The sequence below is a fragment of the Pseudonaja textilis genome, chromosome 10, assembly GCF_049901715.1.
Source record: "Pseudonaja textilis isolate UNSWEBS1 chromosome 10, rPseTex1.2, whole genome shotgun sequence".
NCBI classification, from domain to species: domain Eukaryota; kingdom Metazoa; phylum Chordata; class Lepidosauria; order Squamata; family Elapidae; genus Pseudonaja; species Pseudonaja textilis.
The window spans coordinates 18,762,491-18,783,195 of NC_141999.1; the positions used below are offsets into that span (position 1 = coordinate 18,762,491).

The 20,705-nt window shown below is 39.9% G+C and overlaps 1 protein-coding gene across 4 annotated transcripts; it reads right to left on the bottom strand.

Moving 5' to 3' along the window:
• Positions 1-1,281: 1,281 nt before the first annotated feature.
• On the bottom strand, positions 1,282-19,803 carry LOC113448202 (uncharacterized). 4 transcript variants are annotated; one of them, XM_087939999.1, is made up of 17 exons: positions 19,650-19,803; positions 19,153-19,179; positions 17,179-17,241; positions 16,540-16,566; positions 14,381-14,443; positions 13,153-13,179; positions 12,724-12,750; positions 11,119-11,142; positions 10,124-10,138; positions 8,847-8,894; positions 7,530-7,598; positions 7,169-7,270; positions 5,183-5,776; positions 3,397-3,429; positions 3,098-3,121; positions 1,730-1,769; positions 1,282-1,519 (listed from the first exon to the last, which is right to left on the bottom strand). In XM_087939999.1, exons 1-16 carry the CDS (start codon positions 19,707-19,709, stop codon positions 1,761-1,763), a joined length of 1,212 nt encoding a protein of 403 aa, XP_087796125.1. In that variant the 5' UTR covers positions 19,710-19,803; the 3' UTR covers positions 1,282-1,519; positions 1,730-1,760. The 4 variants fall into 4 exon arrangements, with proteins under 4 accessions (XP_087796125.1, XP_087796126.1, XP_087796127.1 ...); XM_087940000.1 differs by lacking the exon at positions 16,540-16,566; XM_087940001.1 differs by lacking the exons at positions 8,847-8,894; positions 10,124-10,138.
• Between the last annotated feature and the right edge of the window lie 902 nt (positions 19,804-20,705).

Genomic DNA, 20,705 nt, shown 5'->3' on the forward strand with positions numbered 1-20,705 from the left:
GAGAAACTTCCCTTCTGCTTTCCATATTAGGTGTGTTTTTGGTGTAGCTCTAGTACTCTGGATTCCTAGCCAGAATGTTGGCTAGTTTTTGCAAAACACGTGCTTTGTGAGAGCCAGACTTCTTTTCTTTTCCAATGCCTCTTTTAACCAAGGCTTGGGTTCATTTTCATAGAGTGTGCACTGAACCGCTTGAGTTTAAGTCACTTCTACTTGTGTGGTTGCCCTCTTGAGTTGAATATCCCATTGTTTTAGGTATCTGTTTTATGGACATTCCACCTTTTGCTTATTCATAGGTTCTTTTCTGTATAACCAGGTCAGGTTGTCATAGATCTCTAGGCAGCATAGACCTTAAAGCACTCAAAGGCTAGTACTCATAGTTTAATATATCACTCTTTTCCCAATTCTACTACCTTCCTATTCCTTCACTACTTCTCTTTGTGAGATCTACTTCTGCAGAACAATAACTTTTCTATTTGCCTTAGGCTGTTTTGGATGCTTTTATTTCCCCAATACAAAAAAAGCTTTCCCTCTCATTGTTACATCAACACCACACAAATACCAACACTGCCACACACATCTGCCCACAGTCAACTTCAAACTGAACCTGGCCACAGCCATCTTTCTGTTCCTCAGTTGCCACACATGGGGAAGAGGGGGAAGGGGCTATAATGCATAACTAGACAAAACAAAGTGCTTTCTCCTGAGAACCAAGGTCATCTCTACTGGCAACATATAAGGTTGGGGAAGGAGTGCCTGAAGAACCCACTAATTAACCCAAATTGGCCAATGTGACCTATGACACTTAAGGATGGGGTTACTTCCTAGTTTAATTATACTGAAACTGCGGGAAAAATTTAGAATTGGTTTTCCATTGAAGCTGTACCGATATAACCTACTCAGTAAAGAAAACCTTTGAGAAGGAGCCAAGTCTCAGAGTTTTGATTTGCTTGGGTTCATTAGTCAAAGATTTAACACGCACATTTTGCTAGGCTGGCTAAAGAGAAGTCTTAAAGGGTCAGGACACCAGCAGCCCAGCTGCTGGCCATTTTGCAGAAAGCCTGTCCTCTCACAGTTGGGAACATTGTTAAAAAAAAATCTGTAAGAGACTGTGGTGTGCAGAAAGATGGGATAAATATGGTTGAGGCATTAAGGTCAAAATTTGCTTAAATGATGGGCTTGTAGTCACGCTTTCATTTATCGGAATCAACCAAGCTTTGACATGGCCTATAATATTGGGGAAAAGAATAATTTTCAGAGCACAATGATAAAGATAACGCTGTGTGATGATGATGCACAAATTTATTTGTAAATGTTTATTCTTGCAGAATAATCACAATTCACAATTAAGAGAGAATGCCCCAAAACCAACAGAAAGAAATATATGATTGCTGGAGTCCTTCTCAGAAGAAAGTCGCAGTTCTCCTTTGATCCCTGATTAGGAAGAAGTTATGAAAGCTGGAAAGACAAAGCATGGGAGCGAAGCTCTGGATTTTATTATCATCAAATGCAGTTGGTGGATCTGAAAAAATACATAACCAAGAGTGAATGTGAAATACTTAGTTGAAAATTGTATGTAGATCACTTTTACCAATCTATAATAAAAGGCAGCTAATAGTTCAGAATTTTACGTTCAACTTCCCCTTACTCCCAATGAACGTAAGTTTTTGTAAAATACTGGAAGAAATCTGCACAACGTAAACCTAAAGCGCAGAGTAACTGCCGTACTCACTGTCATAAATTTTCATAGGAGATGCTTTGATTTAGATATCCTGGAAAAATCAAAACCGAAAAGCAATTCAGCACATGTAATTAACTGGAGTGTCCATTCTATCAAAGACAGTAATAGGAAAAGTGTATTGTTTAATCACAATAGATGAGATGGGGAAACAACTCCATTCCATTACTTGTTGAATTAATTCATCCCTAGAATACCCTGCAGTGCAGCCTTTGGACATTCCCAATGCACAGTCTACATCAGGAGTGTCAAACTCGCGTCATCACGGCATCCTCATGTGATGTATCATGACTTTTCCCACCTTCGCTAAACCAGATGTGGACATGACCAGCGTGTGATGCATCTGACCCACAGACCGTGAGTTTGACACCCTGATCTACATGTTTCTTCCATCTTCTGCAGTTTGAGTCATACTGATCCTATGCATATGGAAAAATCAGCATATGGGTAGCAGCATTTAATTCCTTAATAAATATATCCTGATATTGTTTGGAAGGGCTGATTAGTGATTCCTAAATAGACTGAAGGAAATGTTCAAAACATGGGAATCAAAGCAGCCACACGGGTTGTCCTCACTTTCCAACAGTGATTGGGACTAGAAACTCTTTCTAAATGATGCACCCTAAGGCACATCATCAAAGAGCACTTACAGCTTACAATGGCAGTTCCAGCTATTAGGTGAAACTCCCATAAATTTACAGCACCCTACACACCACATCAGTGCCATTTGCAATTCTGTGGGATTCAGTGGTTTGGTTTCCTTACAGACTTTGCTTGTCAGAAGTCGGCAACAAAGGCTACAAAGGGTGATTACGTGATTGCAGGATATTACAATACTTGCAACCAGGTGGACCTTCAAACAATCACTGAGTGAGTGAACATGAAATGCGGCTGAAAACCTGTCACTTTCTGCCTTCGAGTTTTGATTTCTGGAAATTGCCTGTAGTAAGCCCTGTAGTTTTCTTGGCAAGGTTTTTCCAGAAGTGATTGCCATTGCCTCCTTCCTGGGGCTGAAAGAGAGAGTCTGGCTCAAAGTCACACAGCTGGTGGTTTTGCCCATGAATACCAACTGGCTAAATCACTAAAACAATCTCCAGGTTTCTAGCCTAATGCTCTAACCCAGGAGTGTCAAACTTATATCGTCACAGGGGCATCACGTGAGGTAGTGGGACTTTTCCTGCCTTCACTAAACAGGGCGGAGATGTGGACCGCATGTGATGCATCCATCCTGGGGGCCACGAGTTTGACAACCCTGCTCTAACTACTGCACAAAACTGTCTCTCTACCTCTATACGGATCCCTTTTGTTCAACTAGACTAACTCAAAGATATTTCCCCGGGAATAGAAAGTAAAATTACTCACTAGCTCAGTTATTTCTTCAGTAGCCTAAAAGAAGAAGAAGAGATGTTACCAGCATACCCTAAAAGATCTTTTCATCACAAATAATTTCTTATGAAGCCTTACATGGTGTCTAAGAAGGCTGAGAATAAAACCCATCGATTACTTGGATTTTAGCACTCTGGATTTAAAAAATGTTTCTGAAAGACAAACTAATAAATGGATCTTTTGGACTGACTTTTGAAGACCAGAAAGGAAAAATGAGATGCTGTCCATATATTAAAGTAATAAAACATGCAAAACTGGGCCAAAGGAATCCTCACCTGGGGTTTGGTCTGTGGAGATTGCTGAGGTATCTGCAAAAAAGAAAATCAAAATTTTTCATCGTTATTCACATTCATGTGAAAAGTTGGAAAGGATTTTTATTTTGGAGAGAACATGTTTTTGGATAAAATGAAAATGTTTAGGGCTATTTGTATGAAAGGAATATTTGCCCAAAATTCCTATGCTGGCTTTGTTTGAAGAATCAGAGCAAGAAAAGCAAGAAAAGCAAGTGATTATTCCAGAATCAAAGATTTGTTAAAAGGAAATAAATATTCATCTGGAATTATCCTGGAATATTTCTTATCTCGGTTTTGAAGGAGAATAGACAGGAATTGCTTCCCTTTAGAGAATGCCTATACACTTATTTGTATATATAATTTTTGATTCCATAATGTGACAGGTGATGCAAAACCTGTTAGTTGGAAACATTCACTTTTCTATTTGCAAATACCCTACTAGTCTCTCTCTCTCTTTCTCTCTCTTCTCTCTCTCCTTCTCTCTCTCTCTCCTTTCTCTCTCTCTCTCTCTCTCTCTCTCTCTCTCAAACTCTGCTCTGATACAACCACTTTCCTCCCTGCCTTTGTCTTCCTGATGAAGAATTGTCAGAAAGAAAGAGACTTGCCATATTAGAAAAGGCTTTAACCAGAAATTCAACATCATAGCATCTTTTCAATGCCAAGAGATGGAGATTCTAACATCAGTTGATAAAATACAACAAATCCAACTCCTACCCTCAAAAGAGCCCTGCACACCAGAACAACTAGACACAAGGACAGTTTTTTGCCGAATGCTGTTACTCTGCTAAACAACTAACTCCCACAACACTGACCAAATATTTACTAAGTCTGCATTACTATTGCTATTAATCTTCTCATTGTTCCTATCATCCATCTCCTCCCACTTGTGACTATATGACTGTAACTTGGTTGCTTGTATCCTTACGATTTATATTGATTGTTTCCTAGTATGATTTGATTGCTTATTTGTACCCTATGACTATTATTAAGTGTTGTACCTTATGACTCTTGATGAATGTATCTTTTCTTTTTTGTACACTGAGAGCATATACACCAGGACAAATTCCTTGTGTGCCCAATCATATTTGGCCATAAAGAATTCTTTCTTTCTTTCTTTCTTTCTTTCTTTCTTTCTTTCTTTCTTTCTTTCTTTCTTTCTTTCTTTCTTTCTTTCTTTCTTTCTTTCTTTCTTTCTTTCTTTCTTTCTTTCTTTCTTTCTTTCTTTCTTTCTACCTTTCTGACAGATGCCCCGTCTTGGGCCTTGAGTCTGTGAAGGGTCCTGATTGTGTTAAGAACCATTGATTGTAACACCTTTCTTGGCTGCTGTGTATTTTAATGTTTGCATTTCTGGTGGAAATATGAGAAATCCTGTTGCCAAGCCAAAATGAGAGGTTTTTATTACTTGGTGTGACATAACAAAGTGCAGCATTATTATATAAAAACTCACAGCAACAACATATAAATGGGTATTGAAACCCCAGAGAAGTGAATTATTTTAAAAACACCCAGTATGGGTGATGAATAAAATTAGGAATAAAAAATAAATAATGTATCAGCAGTTATCGGAGTGACTAAACATATGGCTGAATGTCAGATTAATTTAGCCATCAGTAGACAGTAGTGCCCTTGAGATGGTATGATTCATGGATGGATCCAAGGCACCTTCTGAGGGGGCATTCCATCGCAATGCGATGTAAAGTTTGTGAGACCTTCTTCTCCCACCTCCAAAGAAATAGCCCTTCAATAATTGGCACATTTTCATACTTACCTGACCTTTCACAACCAAAGACTTTTGGTCTAAGTTTTCAGGTGCTTCGGAGGCAGCAGATTCAGAGGCAGGCAATACAAATGTATCAGGAGACTGAACAGCAGAGGAAACTGAGGCAGGACGGGCACGGGGTGGAGGGGTAGGATGGGCATGTGGTGGAAAGGTAGGACGGTCACGGGGCGGAGGGGCAGGACGGTCACGGGGTGGAGGGGCAGGACGGGCAGGGGCAGGACGGTCACGGGGTGGAGGGGCAGGACGGTCAGGGGCAGGACGGGCAGGGGCAGGACGGGCACGGGGTGGAGGGGCAGGACGGACACGGGGTGGAAGGACAGGACGGGCACGGGGTGGAAGGGCAGGACGGGCACGGTACGCAAAGGTAGAAGGGGCACGTTGTACCAAGGGAGGAAGGACATATTGTGGCAGGGGAGACAATGCACCGCCTGCATAATTTTGAGGACTATAAAGAACAGAGGGAACATATCCAATTTGTGGTTGGGCAGGAAACAAAGGTTGTCCAGGGAAAGGTTCTGGGACAACTAAATTAGGGTAGCTGTTCATGACAGGATTAGATGGATTCCAATAGTTAGATTGTTCCTGCAGAACAAAAGAACATGGAACAGAAACCCAAGATATAGTCACCGGTGTCCTTTTTCCCCTGTAATCCTCATTAAAACTGATTAGACACTTGTGTATCTAAGTACACTTAGCCAAATAAAGTATTTTAATCTACTCTAAAAGAAACCCACCAACCATATTGAAGCCTGTGGATATATCTCCTTTCCAACAAAGACATGTTACATGAATTTTCCCCTATCCCATCTCTCTTTCTGCCCTGCTATAGTGGTGGATTACAGTTCCCAGCAGTATTATTTCCTGGAGCTGCTAGAACTTGCATTCCAAACATTGGACTAGTACAAGTGACTTCCACAGCATATTTTAAGAGTCGGGACTATCACCAAACGATTCCATCTTGGCTCCTGTAAGCAATGAATCACTAAATGTAGCCTTAAAGAGGGACAGGCTTATCACAACACTAACTCTGAAAGAGTTAAAATCCATTTAATTGCAAGGAGCTGAATGCCAAGAGAACATTGGGAAATTTAGTCCTGTGAAAGAGTTTGGATTTTGGGACTGTCAAGGGAGACAGATCTGCATCTCTAGCCTTCCTCAACTTCCTTCCAGCCAACAGATTCTTCCAACCTCCCTCCTCTGGCAAGAAAAGCTCTTACAAATTATTAACTGTGTTTGGATAACAAGATTCAGAATCAAGTATGACTGTGGTTCTAGATCCTGTGGAGCTGTGGTCCAATGAAGAGGTCAAAAAATGGTTGTGATTACTAGATACGAGAAGAGGGGAGCTGGATAACTGAAATCACTGTAACATTTATATCTAGGATCTTTCCAGAACAATGTTTCTCACCTTGGCAACTGTTAAGATATGTGGATCTCTACTCCCAGAATTCCCCAGCTGTCTTTGTAGCCGGAGAATTCTGGGGATTGAAGTCCATGCATCTTAAAATTGCCTAGGCTGAGAATTGCTCTTCTAGAGCAGCAAAATTTCTTTTAGTTATACCGCTCATATCTGCTTGTGCAAAATTCAAACTAGGATAGGTTGGAGAGTTATATCCATAAAACAGGAACCCTTTAAAACTTAAGCAAGATGCAGGGCAACGAAGACAGCTTACTTCACTTTCCCGGTCGTTATAGCCAGGATACAATTATAACAATTTAGAAAATAACAACAATTAACATTTTGTCCTATTTGGACTCTGTGAGTATAGGGAAAGGATAACTTATCCCACCTTCAAACAAATAAGCCTTCAAGAGGACTTGTCACACTTTCACACTGTGACAAGTCCATGACAACAAGGTAGTCAGGCGAAGCTATTCCAGGATAAATAGAAGGGGTTGCGGTGGATAGTAATGAGGGACAACAGACCCAAATGGTTGTGTGGCAACAGGTAAAGATTGCTGAGCAGTACCTACTTCAGAATAGCCTTGAGAGTAAAATGGGAAGCCTTGGGGATAAAAAACGTAACCTTGTGGAAAACCAAGATAGCCGTAGATGGGTAGGAACGGTTGGCGATCCTGCAGAACAAAACAATCAGAACAAAAAAAATCATAATAGAGGAAATTTTCCAACAATCATCATAAAAAAAAATATCCCATCAACCATAATGAAGCCATGGATGTATCTCCTTCCAGAAGCTGTCCTGCAAAGATAGGTGACAGGAGTTTTCACTCTGTCCCAGGACCTGACTTTTTCTGCCCTGCTGCTGTGGTGGATTACAATTGCCAGCAGCATTACATCCTGGAGCTGCCTGAAACTTGCACCCGAGATATTTACCAGGTTCATAGGATTTCTGCAGCATGTTTTAAAAGTTGGGATCATTTTCCAAGGATTCCTTCTGGGCTCCTGTAAACAATAAACAGCTGAGTGTAATTGTAAAAAGTGGCAAACTTATCACAGGGCTAACTTGGATGGACTTGTGCACAGAGCAGAAAGCTGGCTGCATAGAAGGAGTTGAGAAATTAAATTCTCTGCAAGAGTTTGGATTTGGGGGCTGTTGGGAGAAACAGATATGGACCTCCAGCTTTCCCTCCAGCAAATAGACACTTCCAACCTCCCTGCACAGAAAGGAAATTCCAATGCAGTGTTATGAGTGATTAGCTGTGTTTGGTTAAACAAGGTTCAAGGTCCAGAATGCCTGTGGTTCTAGAACCTACGGAGAACTGTAGCTAGAGTCTGAGGAAGAAGTCAAACAAAACAGTTAAGGGAAGAGCGGAAATATACCACTCTGGTATATCTGAGGGCTTCCTATGGCAATAAAAATTGCATTTAACTATTCTGTTTGGCTTAGAGAGCTTCTCATTTTTGACAAAACGAAGCAGCTATTCCAGGGGGCAGAAGGGTGAGGGCTTCCTGTCCATTCTTGCTTTTCCTGGTTCACCACCTTAATGAGGCTTCTTTATCTTAACAGTGGCAGTGCCAACTTCTTTCCTGTTAGTAAGTGGCCGCAGTGGTGGGATTCAGCCAGGGTTACAACTGGTTTGGTGAGCGCTTCACATGCGGTGCATTTGAAAACAGCTCTAAAACTTAACTTCTATTGCAGCTGAAAACAGCTGAGGCGTGGCAATCCGCTCTGCCGCGCCTATCAGCTGGGCTTCAAACAAAGGAAATATAGGACAGACTAGTGTAGGAGTGAGTGGATGGGGCCAACTGATCGCCGAAACTACTGGTTCACCCAAACCAGTCTGTACTGGCTAAATCTCATCCCTGGGTGGCAGTTACAAATGTGTTGTGAGGACAGGAAGAACTAAGGATCTATGGTGTCATGTCTATCATCTTGCCTCTGGACCAGAGGTGGTATTCAGCAGGTTCTGGACAGTTCTGGAGAACCAGTAACAGAAATGTTGAGGAGTTCAGAGAACCAGCAAATACCACCTCTGAATGGTCCCGCCCCTGTCTCTTCTCTGTCTCTCAAGTCCCAGCGGATTGGCTGGGTCTTCTTTGGTTGCCCTGCCCAGAAGAACAGAGCTAGAAAGCAGGTTATTGGCCAATATAGCTGTTAATTGTTCTTCACTGAAAAGCTCTTCAGTGTTCCTCTAGCCAAACCAACCCTCAGAATGAATATATTCATATTTTCCCCCCCATGAAGCTTACCCATTGCCTCGTCTGATCAAAGATTTTTCTGCAGATTTTAATTAATTTCTAATAGAAAGAAGGAAAAACATCAAGAGTTACTTTGCATTGCATTCTCCCTCTCCTGTCCTACAAATTGGAGAAATGAATCCATCATTTCTATTACTAAGACTACCTTTTTGCCTCCAGGAATTAATAAAAAAGTTGTTCTTGGGTCAAATGACACTTCCATTGAAGAATTACAGAGTTTATTTGGCCGTGTTGAGTGAGTGGCTTTCCAGTCTAAAACACATCTTGGATATTCCCCGATCTTCACCCATCCAAATTCGAAGCAGGTCCAACACTGTTTAGCTTAATATTGGGCCATTGTTATTTTAAATCATGGTGGGTTTTATATGACTATAATACAAAGCCAAAAATGTGGCTATCATATTTCACACCAGCTGCTTTAACACTTAATACTATCCATGAATTTGGCCAATGTTTCTTCAACTTTGGGTGGGGATGGAAATTAAACCTCAGGAATACATCATTTCAAATGTTCCCCCTGCATTTGTTTTTGGTAAGCTAGGGTAACAGAGAAGAGAAAAAAATATATTCAGATCTGAGCATGAATCTCTCTGTTCTATCTCATCTGCTCAACAATCCACTCTGCTGGAATGAATGAAAAAGATGAATAAATGTTAATAAATGAAAATATTATAGAACATAGACAGTGACATTAAAACTGCTGCAAAGTCTTAATTTAGTTTTAAGACTAACTCAACATGCTTAAAGTCATTCTCTGGACATCATATGTTATAATACAGAATTTAGTTTCTATATGATAGCAATATCACTTAGACTTATATACCTCTTCACAGTGCTTTACAACCCTCTCTAAGTGGTTTACAGAGTCATCCTATTGCCCGCAACAATCTGGGTCCTCATTTTACCCACCTCGGAAGGATGGAAGGCTGAGTCAACCTTGAGCCTGGTGAGATTCAAACTGCCAAGTTGCAGGCAGCCGGGAGTCAGCAGAAGTGACCTGTAGTACAGCACTCTAACCACTGCACCACCAAGGCGCAGTGAAAGATGATGAAAGAGAGACACCCTAATCATGTAGAAGACTACCAATTACTTTAACTAATTACTTTAACTAATTTGAATAGCAAACCTGTTTAATGTGCAAATGAATGTCATTTTCTCAGGCAGACTTGGCTGCCAGAGGAAAGAGGATGTTTGATACGAACTGGAGATCTGAAACAAATTCTTTTTGTCAAGTATTGAAATGATAATAAATATTTCCAGATACTTACACCCAACATATGGATCTAGCAAAATAAAAATAAAAAGACACAATATTTAGAAAGGATCTTTATTCTTAGATCCTCTTAATAGGTTATTTGTTTCATCTCTGATTTTTTTTTAAATATTCTTACTGTATATTGGTGGTCTTTTTTCTTACACTTTTTAAAACAATGTAGCAATGTAGTATTGTATGCTTATAATAACACTTTTAATTTTCCATTTGAATTGATTGAATTTGGTTGTTTATACAACACTATTCAACACTTATCTTCTCCGTCTGCTTTGAAACCGATCCTTAAATGTTCTATCAGAACCCTAAATCATCATCTATGTTGCAAGGAAGTCCTGCATATAATTGAAAAACAGATAAAATCTGGACTCTGCGCTAATTTTGCACCAATTTTTTTAAATTTATCCCTTTGCCAGCTGCAGGACATGGGTAGAGGGTATGTCTAGTAACACACATGATAACGTTTTGTGTCTGTGAACATTTTCATCTTTTTCTTTGAATGAAAATCGTGATAGTTCCTAGAGTACACTGTCATATAATGATCATTATTTTAAATGGGCAGCCCATCCACTCCTCCCTTTTCTTTTTTGACATCCAACATTCATGTTGTTTCTTATTCAAGGTGTTGATACATGAACATGCCACCTGGGTGCCCAACATTGAAATAACATGGGATATATATTGATTGGTCTGGAGAAGCCAACGCGGGTCTTTTTTATATTCTATTGTTTGACATGTTCGAATGTGCTCTACATCTTTGGGAACAGGGCCAGGCAATGAAGGAAGAAGCAAAGAGGCACATTATAACCTCATATGTCGATATGAGAATGGTCCAGGAAAGATTGCAACCTGGGTTTGGAGGGGTTTAGCTTTTTCTACTCCAAAAGAAAGCTTGATAAATGTTTGCAACGGGACACCTCTGAGATGCCAGAGTGATCAGATTCCAAAGGGAACCATCATCTAAAAAGGGTAGAAACAAAATAAGATACTCACCAGCTTTTCAGATCTAAAGTTATCCTATGGGCAAACACCACAGACACACACAAAAGACATAGAGTGAGGGGACAAATAGTTTTTTTCCTATCAATTTTGCAAACAAAAAAAGTGAAAAAGCCTGCAAAGAGCACCTTATAACCAGGGGGTGGGATTCTACCGGTTTGGACTGGTTTGGGTAAACTGGTAGTTCTGGTGATCATGTGGCCCCGCCCACTCGCCTCTACTTTTTCCTGTGCTATATTTCCTTGTTTTGGAGCACAGCTGTTTTACTCCTGGGGCTCCAAGTAGAAGGCAACTATAACAGTTGAAAAAGGGGCTTTTTTAAATGGTGCACACGGGCGCACAAAGTGCACGATCACTTGTTGTTACACTGGTTGAATCGCACCACTGCTTATAACCTCTAATTGGGGAATGGGCAGCTAAAGGGGAGTGGTCAATTGTGGCCTAGCACAACATCAGGACCACAAGAGTAAGACCAGATGAAGGATAACAGGCTCCCACTCTTAAATAGATGCTGCAGAAAACAAGGATGCTATTGAACCGGAAGGAACTCTTCCATCTTCTGCAATACAGAACTTTTATATCTCTCTGCTTTCCTTCCCCGTCTTGCAATCATCTCTTTCTACTCCCTCGCCCCCACTCCCACTCCAATCCACAAGGCTGTGCTTCACAAGGCACCTACCCAAGATTTGGGAGCACCTAACCCTGTATAGGAACCTATGATTTTCAGGGCCAGGCACTTTGGGGCGGGGTTCTCTTTAATTGGGTATAATAGGAATATATATATTTATATATTGATTGATTGATTAAGCCCAGGGGGCGGCATTCAACTGGTGTAACAACCGGTTTGGTGAGCGCATGCTTCTGATCTTCTGACCTCCAGCAATCTCTCTGTGTTAAACAGCTGACGCGTGGCACAGTGCGAATCAGGTTCGCTCACAACTGATCCTCAGAGCTACCGGTTTGCCTGAACTAGGCCAAACCGGTAGAATCCCAACCCTGGATTAGCCTATAGGCCATATCAAGGTACAGGATCAAAAACATATTCCCAATAAAATTTGAAACAGACAATTTAAAATGAGAGTAGGGTAAAATACAATAGTTATAGGATAAAATGCAATAATTGAATACATAAATATGTAAGAAAGAATAAAATGACATAAAGTTATATTTCTTTATCACCCCTGCAATCTACCCCAGTCAGGCCCACCTATGCCCATCTCAGTTGGGCCATTTTAGTCGGAAACTCTGCTGTATTAAATGTCATTTTCAGATTCTGGCCACACGTGAGGTAAGCTGTTTTAATATGGGCCTCCCACTGGGTCGTATGTTTAATATGTGGATTAAGGTACTTATCTCTCAGCCCCTTATACAAACAGCAATCGAATAATATATGAGTCGGATCTTCCACCTCTTCAGCTCAACAGATACATGTACGTTCATTGTATGGGATAGACAGGAAACTCTCAGATCAAACCATTGTATCCAGCTGTTTCAATCTTGCTCGGGAAAAGGTCTCCCTGAGATGTTTTGGCAATTGTGATTTTAAATAGTTCTCCATTGGAAGGTGCATTTATATAGAGAGGCAAAGGTAATACTCACTCCTGAGCCAAAGTGTCTAAAAGGCCACTGCAAAAAGAAGAAAATGGCTTTTTTGGTGAAATAGTTTTAACAGACCCTTAAATGTATAAAATGCAAACTTTCATTCTCTTTCCCGTATAAGCTTATACATTCACGGGTGTATCTGCATAATATTTAGACCCTCACATCTTTTATTTTATAATTCAGCTATATAATAAACTATATAAGCCAAGTTGCTTTTAAGTGTGAGATGGGTAGCATATACATTAAATATAAAATAGCCATATACAGACCTGAATGGAAAAAAGATAAAGACCCCCCCCCCAGGGCTATTCTTCTACCCCAGATTTGGGAGTAAATGGCACCCTAAAATCTTCAGGACCAGTTTTTTTGGGTGGAGAGGGGGTTTCTCAAATGGATATAGTATAAGCAGGCAAAGGTTATACTCACTGATGAGCCATAGGATCTAGGAAACGACTGCAGAATGAAGAAAAACATGGATTTATTTCTTGATAGTAGCATTAATAAACATCTAAATGGTATAAGTGCAAACTTGCATTCTCACTCATATAAGCATACACCTGGATGTATGTGTATGTGTGTATATATGTCTGTGTGCATTATATTCATGCCTGCAAATCTTCTGATATTTAAGTTATGTTAGATGTAATAATTCTACAGTAGAAAGATGGAGAGTAGAAACAGGAATTTTTGAATACTAAACAAGGCTGCTTTAAAAGAGCAAAATGTTCTCAAAGGAGGTTGCTTTGTATCAAGAGATACAGTATATTGTACAGTTCAGTTCAGTACAGTACAGTATATTTTCTTAATCAATGAGTAAGTAAATAAATGCACCAAATAACTACAGTAAATATAATTTCAAAGTAAATAAACATGGAGAAGTGACTTCAAAATGGATTAAAAAACAGTATTTTGTCAATTTAAACCCCAACTGTTTTGGATCCAGTGGACAGAATTGTGAGCAAAGGTATCCTTGGGGTATGGTCAAAAAACCCAATTGTCAATTCTGAAGCAAACCTGGCTGAAGTCATCTTGTGCTGCCTCATAGTTGCCATGAAGTCAGAGAGAGGGAAGGAAGGGGGGAAGTAGATAGCCAGGTTCCAGTCAAAACAAAATGCTTTCGTGTGGAAACCAAGGTAATTGAAACAGGTGGCCACTGAAGGAAGAGAAGAGCCTGCCTTCCATCTTCATTGGACCATGTGACCGGTGACACCCGGGAGGGGGGGAATTTGATTCTTTTAATTAGGTGAAAACCGTGGGAACTGTCAGAGTTGGTTTTCACTGACTGTGCTGATATGATGTATCCAATAAACCTATCATTTGAGGGATCCACTTGCCTTGCAGTTATGCTTTCAATGGGTGCATTACTCGGAATGCTGACACCAAGATTGTAGCAATGGTGATCAAAGCTCTATCCATTCTATATGAGTGTTGCACAAAAAAATTACGACCTCAATTTGGAGCTTTTGATTATGCCTACTGCATACTCTTGATAGTGACCAATCTCTTAACTGTTTTTCTTAGCAGCTGTCTTAACCCACAGTCCTCCCTGGGTGGGAAGTAATTGAAACAGAATTTGGGAACTTCAGACTGTAAGCAGGGAGTCTGTTCCACAACCAAGAAAATGAGAAGGTGATGGAGATGTTCATATACTTACAAATGGAAGGCGCCGTGGAATAGAATTTCTAAAAGAAACATCACCCCAATAGTCAGGATACCCCTATAGAAATGGAAACATCTATTAGAAACCAGGCCTTTTGCACCAAAGTCTGGGAGGAAGAGTCTGGGAGGGGCTCTAAGGAGACCCACAACTAAATCCATGCATATGGAGGACCTTCATACCCTTTGTAGGGAGGCCTGCAGACATCTAGGATATACTTAATAAATAATGTTTATATTCAACTTTGCCTCTGAAAGATGTAAATGGCATATACTAGAGCAGCGGTGGCTAACCTCTTTGGGCTCCTGTGCCAAAAATTGTGCGTGTGCTTGCATGCTCACGCTCGCGTGCCAGCACCCAGAAGGTAATGTGTGCCCCTCCCACCCCCTATGCATGTGCGTGCAATCCTCCCACCCCCACGCTGCACCTCACAGCTGATTTTTGGCCCTTTTGAAGCCTTTTTTGACCTCCCAAAGGCTTGAGGAAGGCTTCTGCAGGCTTCTGGAAGCTTTGCAGGCCAAAAACTAGCCCCGTTATGTCACTTTCTGTATTTTTGGAAAATCAGAAAGTGATGAAACGGAGCTAGTTTTTGGTCTGCAAAGCCTGCAGAACCCTGCAGAAGCCTTCCTCAAGCCTTTGGGAGGCCGAAAAGGCCTCAAACCTGCCAAAAATCAGCTGTGAGGCATGCACATGCGCAGTGAGGTAAGTTTGCCTTCAACTCGCATGCCAGCACAAATGGCTCTGCTGCCACCTGTGGCACACGTGCCATAGTTCACCATTACGGTACTAGAGTCTTGCTAATTTTATCCTTACAACATTTGTAAGGAAAGATACTACAGGTGGTCCTTGTTTATCAACTGCCATAGATGATGAGTTGCAATGGTAATAAAAAAATAGATTTTCAATCTTGACCCACATATTCCACTTTCACAACATCTTTGCCTCAGTCACATATTCAAAATTGCAATCAGTTACTACGCATTCTCCTGTTTCAAATTATAAGCATAATCATTATAAATCGTCCTCAGGCAATATTTTACTTAGCAATCACTTTGCTAGCTGGTCAGAATTAGGGTAATTAAATGAGGACTACTCGCACAAATTTTCATATTATTATTTTTTTTAAAAAAAGAGTCCCTTCTGAGGTGGGATTCAGCAGGTTCTGAGCAGTTCTGGAGAACGGGTAGCAGAAATTTTGAGTAGTTTGGAGAACCGGAAAATACCACCTCTGCCTGGAGATTTTACAGTACCCTTCCCCTGCCATGCCCACCAAGCCACGGCCACAGAAGTGGTAGTAAAAAAAATTGAATCCCACCACTGAGTCCCTTGGTTATAAGATCCTGCACCATCAATGAATGAAGAGGGGATATCCCAGATGTCTGCCTTCCTTCTCTATCTTTGAGGACTCCCTGTCTTCCACTTCATGGCAATCTCCCAGGATTATACTTCAAAGTGCATCTATCCCAGATTTGAGAGCACCTATCCCTGAATGAGACTCTAAAATTTTCAGAGCCAGATACTTTGGGGGAAGTTCTCTCAGATGGGTATAATATGAGCAGGCAAAGGTAATGCTCACTTCTGAGCCAAAGCGACTGCAGAAAGAAGGAAAATATAGATTTTTTTTTCTTGATGAAACAGTTTTAATAGTTTTAAAGGGTGCAAATGTTAGCTTAAATCAGAGGTCTCCAAACTTGGCAACTCTAAGACTTGTGGACTTCAACTCCCAGAATTCTCCAGCCAAGTATTACCTTTGCAAATGTGGGCTGGAGTTATGCTGGCTGGAGAATTCTGGGAGTTGAAGTCCACAAGTCTTAAAGTTGCCAAGTTTGGAGACCTCTGGCTTACCTTCTCTATCATGGATGTGGGTGCATGATATCTATGTCCTCAAATCTTTCTGTTATTTCAATTGTACAATAACTTACATAAGCTGAGATTCCTTTTAAATATAAGATGGGCAGCATTTAAATTGAATAAATAAATGTCCACATTTCGACCCAAATGTAAACAGTTAAAGATCCACAAGGGCTGCTCTTCACAGTATACCCACTCCAGGTTTTGGAGCAGAACTCAATGGGACCTAACAATCTTCATGGCCAGATAGTTTTGGGGAGTTTTCTCAAATGAATATAGCATGAGCAGAGAAAGATTATACTCACATATGAGCCAAAGCGTTTAAAAGGCAACTGCAGGAAGAAGAAAAATAGGGTTTTGTTTCTTAATGAAACAGTTCTAATGTTTTAAATAGTCTTAATTGTTATAAGTGCAAGCTTGCATTCTCTCTCTTGTAAGCATATACATAAATGTGGATGTGTTTGTGTGTACGTGTGTGCATAATATTTATGCCTTTGATTTTTTTTCTTATATTTCAGTTATATAATTATATAAGCCAAGGGTTGCTTTTAAGCATGATATTTCAGGTACATAAATAAATAAACTAATAAATATCCATATATAGACAAAGGCTACTCCTTACAGTACACCTATCCTGATTTGGGAAGAAGATTAAATGGAAGCCTTAAGTTTTCAGGGTCAGATAGTTTGGGGATTCTCTCAAATGAGTATAATACGAGTAGGCAAAAATTATACTGTTGAGCCAAAGTGTCTAAAAAGCCACTACAGAAAGAAGAGAAACAAAGATTTCTTTCTTGATGAAATACCTTTAATAGATGTTTAAATGGTATATACACAAACTTACTTATTGAAATAGAACTTGAGAAGGTCAGCCTATAAGCAGAGAACCTATTGCTCACCAAAAGCACAGAAAATAAGAAGGCCATGCAGAAGTTCATACTCACAGATGAAGGATTTTGTGGAATGGAGTTTTCAAAAGGAACATTGTCCCTGAAGCCAGGGTACTCCTACAGAAATTCAGAGTTATAATACAAACTAATCCTTTCTACAACAAAAAGAAGGAAGAGTCTGGAGGGGATTCTAAGGAGGCCCACAACTAAATACACTTGGTGTAATCAGATAATCAGAGTTGGAAGGGACCTTGTAGGTCATCTAGTCCAACCCCCTGCCCAGGCAGAAGACCCTACACCATTTCTGACAAATGGCAGTCCAATCTCTTCTTGGAAGTCTCAAGTGATGACGCTCTCAAACTTCCGAGGGCAAACTGTTCCATTGGTTGATTATTCTCACTATCAGAAAATTCTTCCTTATTTCCAGATGGAATCTCTCCTTTTTTTGGTTTCCATCCATTATTCCTTGTCTGGCCTTCAGGTGCTTTGGAAAATAGCTTGACCCCTTCCTCTCTGTGGCAGCCCCTCAAATATTGGAGCACTGCTATCATGGTTAGATTGGTTATTGGTTATAAGTTCCTTCAGGATTTCTCATATCCATCTTCTACTTCACAGCAATCTCCCTCCCCTACACCCCGCCCCCGCCAGGGCTGGTTTTCACACCATACTTTCCTCAGGTTTGGAATCACCTACACATGAACAGAACCCCACAATTTTCAGGGCCATGTCATTTTGGGAGTTCTCCAAAATGGGTATAATATGAGAAGGCAAAGGTTATACTCACTGCTGAGCCAAAAGGCCACTGCAGAAAGAAGAAAAATATGAATTTCTTTCTTGGTGAAATAGCTTTAACAGATATTTAAATAGCGTAAAATGCAAATTCTTTTTCATATAAGCATACACACACACATGGATCTGTGCGCATTATATTTATGCCCCCAAATCTTTTATTATATTTCTGTTGCATGATAATTTATATAACTGACAGTTTCTTTAAAGTGTGAGATGGGTGGCAGGTAAATTTCATAAATAAAATGAAATATTAAATATGCATATATGGAGATGAAGTACTTTAACTTAAATAGGTAAGGTTTTCCACAGACAACTAAAATATTTTTAAAAATGGAGAGCAGAAACAGTGAAATAGACACAGAGTGAACCAGGCAATTTTTCAAGTGGTAACCAAAGGCTTCCAAGTCTCAGTGTTTAATTTACCACTAAAAACAATATGAAAGAAAGAAAAAAGAGAGAGAGACAGAGACAGAGACAGAGACAGTGGAAGGAAAGTGTTGACGCTTCAAAAGATAAATATCTTTTCAAAAGGTGTTGGTTTATTTCATTTACTTTCTTAATAAGAAAGTAAAAGCATCAAGTATATAGATAGTTTCTAAGTAAAAAAAACATGAACAAGTAACTTTTAAAATGGATGAAAACATTAGTTTGGGTTGTGGGGCTGAACCTCCCTGTTTTGAATGCAGTGGAGTGAATTGTGAGCCAAACTACTGTATCTTCAAGGTATGTCAATATTTTAGGTATGGTAAACAAAGCTCCATCTATTTTTTTATGCATATTGCACAAACAGTGTCTGTAAAAAGAAGGGAAACTTTGACCACACTCTATTTAAAGGTTCAGGGTACTGTGGATCATAGTTTGTAGAAACACTATAGCCCTGAGACCCAGGATACCCTGCAGAAATTCAAAAATACATTTACAAATCTGTTTTTCCTCCAACAAAGAAAAGGAAGTTTCTGTGAGGGGATTCAGAGGAACCCCCATATGCTTGTCTTTAGTGCCATTTATATGGGAAACTAAAGTTCTGAAACTAATGATTTCCCTTGGGATCAGATCGGACCATGATCGATCTTTGGGTGAGCAAGGTATGAAGCTTGATTATGTCACGTCAGAAGATGGATTACATTTGACCAACTGGCCGCCCCTTTGTGATTTTGTGATCTCATTTCCCAGCTTGAATTCTGAGAGCTGTCAGAAATATCAAAATACATTAAAACAAGAAATTATTTCACTTACTGGAGGTGGAAGATCTGGAATATAATTCTGTAGGGAAAAGAATAACAATCACCCATTATGTTATCTTGTTTTAACCTGTTAACACTAAAACCATTATAAAATGTAATAAAATAAAAGTTTCCCTTGTCCAGGTGTGACCAACTCTAGGGGCTAGTGGTCATCTCTGTTTCCTAGCTGAAGGAGCCAGTGATGTCCATATACACTTCTGTGGTCATGTGGCCAGCATGATTATATGCTGAGGTGCACAGAATTGCTGTTACCTTCCTACCAAAGTGGTACCTATTGATCTACTTGCAGTTGCTTGCAATTCCCTTTTGAATAGGGTTCAAACAAGATATCTTCCATATAGCATTACACAACTATATTTATTATATCTAGGATTCAGTAGAACCCAAGAGTGACCTGTTTAGTTTGGGATTAACCCACAGAGTTTGAGCCACACGGGTTTCTCTGCCTTCTCTCATGTTACCTTTCCTAAAATGCAGGTTTCATCTCACCTGAGCATCTGTGCTGAGCACAGAAATCAACAAGACTGCACCCACAAAGAACAGCTTCATTTTCCTCAGCTTGAGGTTTCCTTCCCCAACTGAGAAAGTGTCCTAAGTATGAATGGGTGGGTTAAGGGTGGATCTTTATTGATATATCAGTACAAGCCAGACTGCCCAAACTGAAAGCTGCAATTGATAATGCTTTTAAATTATCTTATCAGTTGGGAAAGGTCAGAAGGATTAATGTATCAATGGAAGGATCTAGTGCCAACTGAAACATTCATCTAGCCTTTATATTATTTCTTCTGATAATGAACTTGACTGGCAAGAAAATATTGATAAAATGTCACCTAATTTATCTAATGATAAGCAAAGTGGAAAGATTCTGAAAGGCCATTTGTGGTTTAAAACCTTTTTCCTGGTAGGCCTTATCCTTCAATTATCTTATCTTTGTCCCTTCTTGTAATTATATTATATTAGTGCCTGTGATTTATTTTCACTCTAGGGGAGGGGAGATTTGAGGGGGGAATTTTTTGTCAGTTTTCATGCACCTGTTCTAAATATCTGAATCATAGTATGAATAACTATATATATTATAAACTATTCTAAAAATACAAATTCCATGTATAGTTGTAAAAGGAGAGACATCTTGCAATCTCCAAAACTAAAATTATATTTACTTACTTAAGCTTTCGTCAGACTCTGCTGACATCGTCAGAGTATTAAGCTACCATTACAGAGATCTATGCCTTTATATATCATTAACCAGTTTAGCCCTTGCATGCGTAATAGGCCCGCCCAACTGCCTCCCATTTGTAATTAGCCGTGTTGTTTTTGCTTCAGTCATGATGGTCAAAGGAGGCTTGTCTTTTGTTGTTGTTTCCTCCCTTGTCAGAATCAGCCTGGAATGCTTATCTCTCAGAGGTAATGTTGACCTGCCAGCTATTGCAATTTGTTGCTTTGCTCAAGATAGAGATAGAGATAGATAGATAGATAGATAGATAGATAGATAGATAGATAGATAGATAGATAGATCTGTCATCAAGTCAGTGTCAACCTTAAGTA

Bases quoted from the DNA above. Each gene is read 5' to 3' on its own strand.
- LOC113448202 (XM_087939999.1), bottom strand. From the start codon at position 19,709: ATGAAGCTGTTCTTTGTGGGTGCAGTCTTGTTGATTTCTGTGCTCAGC. The intron at 7,271-7,529 runs GTAAATATCTCG...TTTGTTCTGCAG, and splicing joins GCAGAAATCCTATGAACCTG to GATCGCCAACCGTTCCTACC. The intron at 5,777-7,168 runs GTAGGTACTGCT...TTTGTTCTGCAG, and splicing joins ACTCTCAAGGCTATTCTGAA to GAACAATCTAACTATTGGAA.